The 8,981-nt window shown below is 60.3% G+C and overlaps 1 protein-coding gene across 1 annotated transcript; it reads left to right on the forward strand.

Annotated features, from left to right (window-relative positions):
• The first annotated feature begins 6,726 nt into the window (after positions 1-6,726).
• Positions 6,727-8,911, forward strand: CELA1 (chymotrypsin like elastase 1). Its single transcript, XM_063359333.1, has 8 exons — positions 6,727-6,955; positions 7,101-7,183; positions 7,279-7,379; positions 7,639-7,764; positions 7,877-8,013; positions 8,292-8,437; positions 8,529-8,678; positions 8,785-8,911. The coding sequence occupies exons 1-8, from the start codon at positions 6,913-6,915 to the stop codon at positions 8,800-8,802; spliced, it is 804 nt and encodes a 267-aa protein (XP_063215403.1). The 5' UTR covers positions 6,727-6,912; the 3' UTR covers positions 8,803-8,911.
• The last annotated feature ends 70 nt before the right edge of the window (positions 8,912-8,981 follow it).

Raw genomic sequence — 8,981 nt, forward strand, 5'->3', positions numbered from 1 at the left:
TTAGGTTGGAAAAGACCCTTGGGAGCATTGAGTCCAACCATCATCTCCACTCTACAGTGTTCTCCCTTACACTGTATCCCCCAACACCACATCTAAACGAGTCTTAAACACATCCAGGGATGGCGACTCCACCACCGCCCCGGGCAGCCTATTCCAGTGTCCGACCACTCTTTCTGTGAAGAATTTTTCCCCTAATGTCCAACCTAAACCTACCCTGGTGCAGCTTGAAGCCATTCCCTTTTGTTCTGTCGCTAATGACCTGTGAGAAGAGACCAGCCCCAACCTCTCTACGATGGCCTTTCGAGTAGCTGTAGAGAGCGATGAGGTCTCCCCTCAGCCTCCTCTTCCTCAAACTCAACAGTCCCAGCTCCTTCAGTCGCTCCTCATCAGATTTATTCTCCAGGCCCTTCACCAGCTTCGTTGCCCTCCTCTGCCCTCGCTCCAGCACCTCGAGATCTCTCTCATATTGAGGTGCCCAGAACTGGACACAATACTCCAGGTGTGGCCTCACCAGTGCTGAGTACAGGGGGACAATCCCCTCCCTCCTTCTGCTGGTCACGCCATTTCTAAATACGAGCCAGGATGCCGTTGGCCCTCTTGGCCACCTGGGCGCACTGCTGGCTCATGTTCAGCCGCTTGTCAATGAGAACCCCCAGGTCCGTTTCTGCCAGGCAGCTCTCCAGCCATGCTGCCCCAAGCCTGTAGCGCTGCATGGGGTTGTTGTGGCCCAAGGGCAGGACCCGTCACTTGGCCTTGTTGAAGCTCATCCCATTAGCATTGGCCCATCGATCCGATCTATCCAAGTCTCTCTGTAGAGCCTCCCCATCCTCATGTAGATCAACACTCCCGCTTAGCTTCGTGTCATCTGCAAACTTGCTGATGATACACTCTATGTCCTTATCAAGGTCATCAATAAAGATGTTGAACAGAAACGGTCCCAACACCGAGCCCTGAGGGACACCACTTGTGACCGGCCGCCCGCTGGATTTGACTCATTGACCACCACTCTTTGGGACCACCCATCCAGCCAGTGCTTGATCCAGCAGATCGTATGCTCATCCAGGCCGTGAGCCGCCAGTTTTTCCATGAGAATTCGATGGGGGACAGTGTCAAATGCTTTTCGAAAGTGTAGGTAGACAATGTCCACAGCCTTTCCCTCATCCAATAATCGGGTCATCTTGTCATAGAAGGAGATCAGGTTCGTCAGGCAGGACCTGTCTTTCCTAAACCCTGACTAGGCCTGATCCCCTGCTTGTCCATTATATGCGTTGTAATGGCACTCAAGATGATCTACTCCATGACCTTCCCTGCTACCGAGGTCAGACTGACAGGTCTATAGTTTCCTGGATCCTCCTTCCTGCCTTTTTTGTAGATGGGCGCTACATTTGCTCCCCTCCAGTCCATTGGGACCTCCCCAGTTAGCCAGGACTTCAGGTAGATCATGGAAAGTGGCTTGGCGAGCACGGCTGACGACTCTTGCAGCACTCTTGGATGTAACCCGTCCGGTCCCATAGACTTGTGCGCGTCCAAGCGGCGTAGCAGGTCGTAGATCACTTCCTCTTTCATTGCGATGACCTCGTCCAGCTTCCCCTCCCTGTCTCCCAGCTCACGAGGCTGGTGCCCAGGGAACAGCTCGTTCCACTGCTAAAGACTGAGGCAAAGTAGGCGTTGAGCACCTCAGCCTTTTCCTCAGCCTTTGGGACTGTGCTTCCCTCTGCCTCCAGTAAGGGAGGGAGATTTTCCCTAATCCTCCCTTTGTTGTTCATGAATTTATAGAAACAGTTTTTGTTATCCTTAACAGCTGTAGCCAGGTTGAGCTCGAGCTGCGCTTTGGCTCTCCTAATTTTCTCCCTGCAGAGCTTCGCTATATCCTTCTAGTCTTCATGAGAGCCCTGCCCCCTCTTCCAGAGGTCAGAGACTCTCCTTTTGTTCTTGAGGTCCAGCCAAAGGTCCCTATTTAGCCAGGCCCGTCTCCTTCCTCGCCTACTTGTTTTTCGGCACACGGGGACAGCCTCCTCCTGTGCCTTTGAGACTTCTCTCTTGAAGTATGTCCAGCCTTCCTGGGCTCCTGTATCCTTCAGGGCAGCCTCCCAAGGGACTCTGTCCAGCGGTCTTCTGAACAGGTCAAAATTTGCCCTCCGGAGGTCTAAGGTGGCAGTTTTACTAACCCCTCTCCTTGTTTCCCCAAGAATCAGAAATTCGATCATCTCATGATCACTGTGCCCTAGACGGCCACCAACTTTTACTTCTCCCACAAGTTCTTCCCAGTTCACGAGAAGCGGGTCCAGGAGGGCACCTTCCCTGGTGGGCTCACTTCCCAGCTGTGTGAGGAAGTTATCCTCCACACATTCCAGGAGCCTCCTGGATTGTTCCCTCTCCGCTGTGTTGTATTCCCAGCAGATAGCCGGGAGGTTAAGGTCCCCCGCAAGAACAACGGCAAGTGATGGCGAGATTTCCCCCAGCTGCTTCTAGAAAGCTTCGTCCGCCTCACTGCTTTGGTCGGGAGGTCTGGAGCAGACTCCCACAGCGACAGCAGCTTCATCGGCCCTTAACCTAATCCAAACACTCTCCACCCCGTCATCACTATACTCGATTTCTGAGCTCTCGTAGCATTCTCTAATATACAGGGCCACTCCTCCACCTCTCCTTTCCTGTCTGTCCCTCCTGAAGAGCTTGTAGCCGTCGATTTCCTGGAGCCCCTTGAGGGACTGGAAGGGGCTGGAAGGTCTCCCCGGAGCCTTCTCTTCTCCAGGCTGAACCCCCCCAGCTCTCTCAGCCTGTCCCCACAGCAGAGGGGCTCCAGCCCCCCCAGCATCTCCGGGGCCTCCTCCGGCCCCGCTCCAACAGTTCCGTGTCCTTCTGCTGTCCCCAGAGCTGCAGGTGGGGTCTCCTCCGAGCGGAGCAGAGGGGTACAATCCCCCCCTGGCCCCCCCCTGCCCACGCTGCTGGGGATGCAGCCCAGGTTGCCGATGGCTTTCTGGGCTGCCAGCGGCACGTTGCTTGGGGCGTGTGGAGCTTCTCACCCACCATCAGCCCCAATTCCTTCTTCTCCAGCCTGGATTCGTGCTGGGATTGCTCCGACCCCCCTCCCAGGACCCCGCACTCAGCCTTGAGTCCCCTCTTCCGCCTTCTGGGGGTTCCTTGTCTCTGCTTCCCCCCCCCCCCCCCAAACCCCCCAAATTTTCATGCCAGGGGTTTTCCCTTCCCTTTTTTGAACTCTTCTGAGCTGGTTGAGCGAATGAAAATAAAGGAAACCCAACTTGGGAGCTTTCAAAATCCCCAAATCCAGCTGGTTTTTGCCTAATTCAGTCCCTTGGTCTGTGGTTCCAGACCCCCTCTGTGCTCTCCCCCGTGTCGTCCGTCCCCCGTCCCCCCCCCCCCCCAAAAAAAATAATAAAGCTACCTGTGTCCCCACGGGCCACCGATCCCAGCCCCTCTCCGGGATGGGACCCGCCGCCGCCCCCGGTGCCCCCCAGCGCGGAGCCGCCGCCGAGATATCGCCGATGGGGGGGTTCCCGGCACCGCAAAAACCCCTTCCTGGACCCCATCGGCCGCCGCTTCCACGGGACGCGTGAGTGCACCGGAACCGGGACCCGCACCGGCACCGGGACCGACGGGGCGGCGGCGGCGGCGCTGGGACCGGGTTTGGACGGGACGGGCGGTGCTCGGGGCTGCGCATCCCCCGCGGGGAGGAGGGACCGGGATCGGGAGTGGGATCAGGATCGGGACTGACACAGCGACAGTGACCGGGATCGGGACCGGGATCGGGACCCGGACAGGACTGGGAGCGGGATTGGGAGCGGGACAGGCGGTTCTCGGCACTGTGCATCCCCCTGGAAAGGAGGGACCGGGATCGGGATTTGGATCGGAACCGAGATCAGGACTGGGACCGGGATCGGGATGGGGACTGGGAGCGGGGCGGGCGGTGCCCGGCGCTGTGCACCCCCCTGGAGAGGAGGGACCGGGATCAGGATTGGGATCGGAACCGAGATCAGGACTGGGACCGGGATCGGGATCGGGATCGGGACTGGAACTGGGAGCGGGACGGGCGGTGCACAGCGCTGTGCACCCCCCTGGGAAGGGGATGGGGCCAGGAATGGGATCAGGATCGGGACTGGGACCGGAACAGTGACCGGGATCGGGACCGGAATCGGGACCCGGACAGGACTGGGATCGGGATTGGGAGCGGGACAGGCGGTTCTCGGCACTGTGCATCCCCCCGGGGAGGAGGGACTGGGATCGGGATAGTGACCGGGGGAGTGGGATGGTGACTGGGATCGGGATCGGGATCGGGACGGGCGGTGCTCGGCGCTGTGCACCCCCCCAGGGAGGAGGGACCGGGATCGGGATTGGGATTGGAACCGAGATGAGGACTGGGATTGGGATCGGGATTGGGTTCGGCACCAGGATTGGGACTGGGACTGGGAGCAGGACAGGCGGTGCCTGGCACTGTGCACCCCCCTTGGGAGGAGGGACCGGGACCAGGACTGGGATCAGGACTGGGATCGGGACCGAGATCGGGACCTGGACAGGACTGGGATCGGGATTGGGAGCGGGACAGGCGGTTCTCAGCACTGTGCATCTCCCCGGAGAGGAGGGACCAGGACTGGGATAGTGACCAGGGGAGCGGGATGGTGACTGGGATTGGGATCGGGATCGGGACGGGTGGTGCTCGGCGCTGTGCACCCCCCCAGGGAGGAGGGACTGGGATTGGGACAGTGACCAGGATCGGGATCATAGAATCATAGAATCATTTAGGTTGGAAAAGACCCTTGGGATCATCGAGTCCAACCATCAGCTCCAGATCAGAACCAAGATGGAGACCTGGACAGGACCAGGACCGGGATCGGGATCGGGATCGGGATCGTGACTGGGACCGGGAAGCCTGGCTTCAAAACCTTTGAACGCAGGGATGCAGGGAAGAAATCCCGGTCCGTGCAAGTAGATGGCCAGAGGATAGAGCTGCTCCCTGGGACGGGAACGGTGCTGCAAGAAGAGGCCTCTCCGGAAGCTTCTGAGACGGGAGCGCGCCCCACACTCGGGGGTCATTAACGCAAGACAAGAAGCCCCCGGTGGGCCCTGTGCCCGTGGCTGCCGGCCTTCGAGGGGCATCCGAGGGGCATCCGAGGGGCATTCGAGACCCCCCCCCCCGGGCGGTGGCTGAGGCAACGTGCCATCGCCCCCTGAGCGCGACGAGGCCACGGAGACCTGAGGAAGGTCCGAGAGCCAGAGGACAGGCCACAGGGACCACACCGCGGCGGAGACAGGCTGGGGCTGAGGAGTAACCCCCCCCCCGGCCTTCTCCTGCCCAAAGCACAACCCCCCCGCCCCGAGACCCCCTGCCAGTCCCTCCACTTCGCTTCCAGAGGGTCAGGAGTCTGGATTCAGCCTTCACAAAACCCACGTCCATCCATCGCTGCTGGCCGGGGGGGGCAGAGAAGTTGAGCTGTGTCTCCTTGCCGGGGCCGGGGGCGGGGGGGAAATTAGATTTATTTTTTTTTTTTTGGATGATGATGATGACGATTCCTTGGTGCGATTCTGCTCATGCGGATCCGGAGGAAGGTTTTTCCCGCGGCAGCATCCTCCCGGAGAGGCTCTCGCCAAACCCCCCCCCCCCCTCCCCCCCCCCCCGGTTTTCTTCAAGCCCAAAGAACCCCAAAAGCTGCCACTTTTGCTGCCATTTCATTTATACTTGGGGGGGGGGGGGTGTGGGGAACCCCTCCTGGAAGTGGGGCGGGGGTGGGAGAACGTGCCTTTGGGATACGCAACCTCAAATAAAGACACGATTTATTTTACCGCCGTCCCGGCTCCGGCTTCCTCCGAGCTCCTCCGATTTAATTTCTTTCCCTCTTCTTGCCCTGGAAACTGCCTTTTGCAGCCCAAAAGTGGATTTAAAGCCGCTTTTGCAACGAGGGGTCAAATTTGGTGTGGGTCAAAACCGGAGTCGGGGCATCCCCGCGCCGGGGCGGAGACTTCGCTGCTGACCCTCGCCACCTTCTGCACCCAGAAAACACAAAAGTGATTATTTTGAGACGTTTTAGCCCTGAAATCTCGTGTTTTCCTTGGAGATAAGAGCAGAAATGCAGCAGGTGTGGGGTTTTTTTTGTTTTTTTTTTTTTTTCTTTCTTTCTTTCCGTATTTTTCTTTTTTTAAATGATTGGACCGATAACCGCCGCTATCACACGTGCCGTTTTCCATCCACTGTTCCGTGAGCGGAGCAAAAACCTCCTTTCTGCAGGTTCACACCCCCGCTCCCCCCCCCCCAAGAACACCCTTGATTTCTTTTGAAAAGGGGGAAAAATAAAACCATTTTGGCCAGAAATCAGGGTTTTTTTTTTTTATTCCGAAACATGTTGGTGTTTCATTTAACCTCAAAACGCCCCATGTAGGTCTCCTCCAGTCCCCGTTCGGTTGCCCCCTGTCCTGGGTTGGGGGGGGGGGACGATATTTTTTTTTTTTGCCCCGCGTTTGCCTCGATTTCCCCAGCCCGGGGGCGACGCGGGCACCGTTCCCCTGTTAAAGCTCTTAGAGAGAAAGATAAAACTCTCGGAGGCAGCCCGTGGCTACACGCCCTGCGAGAGAACCGTGGCCGGGGCTCGTCCCTGGGGCTCGAGACCGGGCTAAACTCATGACAGCGTTGCCCGAGATGCGCAGAGGAGGGGGATGCCGCCCCCTCGCTCCTGGGGTGGGGCGGGGGGGGGTGGATTTGGGCTGCCTGCCCAAAGCCGAGCGAGACTTGGGGTGTACCCAGGGTTTTCAGCCCTGACCTCGGGGGGCCTTGTGTGTGTTTTGGAAGGGGGACCAAGGCCGCGCCACCTGCTTTTCTTCCCGTCCCTCCTTCCCCATCCCCTTTAAAGCCACCAGCGACGCGGAGCCCCGGCCTCAGACGCCGCCGCATCGCCGTGGTCCGAGATGATGCTGCAGCTGGTGCTCCTCGCCGCCCTCGCCCTCTGCGGTGGGTCCCCGTCCCCGGCGGGAAGCCATCGGCCTCGTTAGCTGGCGGCGACCCCCCCTTTCCCCCCCCCCACCCCTGGGGGGTGAGTTAGCGATTCCCTCTCCCCGCCGCCCCCTCCATCTTCCCCGTCCTCCGTCTCCCGCAGGACGCTGCTCCGAGCAGGACCTCGATGGGGCCCAGCGGGTGGTCGGTGGGACCGAAGCGCGTTCGCACGCCTGGCCCTCCCAGGTGGGTCCTTCCCGGGGGCAGCCGGAAAATCCCATGGGAACCTCAGTGAGACACCCCCCCCCGACCCCGCGCCTCACTTTCCCCCCCCTCCCCAGATCTCCCTCCAGTATTACTCCGGTGGCAACTGGCACCACACCTGCGGAGGGTCCCTCATCCGGAGGAACTGGGTGATGACAGCGGCCCACTGCGTGGATCGGTGAGCAGGCGTGGGGACCCCCGCCTTCCCCTCCATTTTTCCACCCAAAATCCTTTCCAAGGAGAAATTTTGGCCGCCTCGACCCAGAGAGCAAAGGTCCTTCAAGGTCTTCGCTGCTCCTCCACCCGGGGTGGTTGCGCAGCCCATCTCTGGGAGCATCCTCTTCTTCACCGGCCCTTTCTGTATCAACTCACTCCTGAAATAATCCTAATTCGGGGCCTGATCCTGTGTTTTGGTTTTTTTTCCCCCCTCCCGGCAGCGCCCTGAACTTCCGCGTGGTGGCTGGGGAACACAACCTGAACAGGGCCGACGGCACCGAGCAGACCTTCAGCGTGAGCAAGATCATCATCCATCCCTACTGGAACAGCAACAACGTCGCCGGAGGGTAACGCCGGCGGGGAGGGGGATTTGGGGGGAACATCGCTGGGGAGCGGAGGGGGGGTGGTGGTGGTGGTGATGGGGGTGTCCTTGCAACATCCTCTCCCTCCTCTCGCCAGCTACGACATCGCCCTGATCCGCCTGGCCAGTTACGCCACCCTGAACTCCTACGTGCAGCTGGCGGTCCTGCCCCAGGAGGGAACCATCCTGCCCAACAACTACCCCTGCTACATCACGGGCTGGGGTCTCACCCGCAGTGAGTGCCTGAGGGGCCGCCCCCGGCCCCGAAACACCCCAAAAACATGGGAAACGCGAGCAGCCGAATGATATTTTTAAGCCCTTGGAGGTCCCAGGAGGCATCACGCCGGGCTTGGCTCGGGGCACGGAGTTGCCCGGCGTTGGGTGGGATCGCGCCAAGGTTTTGGGGGTGGCGGGGGGGGGATTTTCCGCGGGCAAAGGGGGCTGGGTGGCGGGTGCGGGTCCGGCAGGTCTTTGCCAGGGTGGCGTTAACCGGCGCTTGGTGGTTGGGTGCAGCCAACGGGCAGCTCTCCAGCGTCTTGCTGCAGGCCTACCTCCCCGTGGTGGACTACCAGATCTGCTCCAGCCCCTCCTACTGGGGCTCCTCCGTCAGGCCCACCATGGTCTGTGCCGGCGGTGACGGCATACGCTCCGGCTGCCAGGTACGGCCCCGGCGTCCCATTTTTTCCTCCCCTGACATCCCACCGGCGTCCCCGTTCTTCCCATCTCACCCCGGCTTCCTGGGTCCGGCAGGGCGATTCCGGCGGTCCCCTCCACTGCGCGGTGAACGGGCAGTACCAGGTTCACGGTGTCACCAGTTTCGTCTCCGGTATGGGCTGCAACGTCGAGCGCAAACCCACCGTCTTCACCCGCGTCTCCGCCTACATCTCCTGGATCTCGAGCGTAAGGCGGCAGCGGGGCTGGGGGCCGAGACCCGGCACTATCGTCGCACCCATCGCGGCGGCGCTGCCCCCGCTCGGCTCAACCGTCGCTTTTCTTCTCCTTCCAGGTGATCGCCCAGAACTGAGCAGCGGCAGGAGAAGAGCCCAGTCCCCGGCTCGGGCGATGGACGTCATCTTGCCCCGCGTTTCGCTCGGAGGGGTTTAAAACCCGTAGCCGGTGTCAATAAAATCTGTTCCTCAATCCGGCGCGTTGGTGGATGTTTTTTCCTCCATCCCTCAGCACCTGTTTCCCCCTCCCATACTC

The sequence above is a fragment of the Chroicocephalus ridibundus genome, chromosome 24, assembly GCF_963924245.1.
Source record: "Chroicocephalus ridibundus chromosome 24, bChrRid1.1, whole genome shotgun sequence".
NCBI classification, from domain to species: Eukaryota; Metazoa; Chordata; class Aves; order Charadriiformes; family Laridae; genus Chroicocephalus; species Chroicocephalus ridibundus.

Coding starts and splice junctions, on each gene's coding strand:
- CELA1 (XM_063359333.1), top strand. CDS start 6,913: ATGATGCTGCAGCTGGTGCTCCTCGCCGCCCTCGCCCTCTGCG. Junction 7,765..7,876: donor AGCAACAACGTCGCCGGAGG/GTAACGCCGGCG, acceptor TCCTCTCGCCAG/CTACGACATCGCCCTGATCC. Junction 8,014..8,291: donor GGGCTGGGGTCTCACCCGCA/GTGAGTGCCTGA, acceptor GGTTGGGTGCAG/CCAACGGGCAGCTCTCCAGC.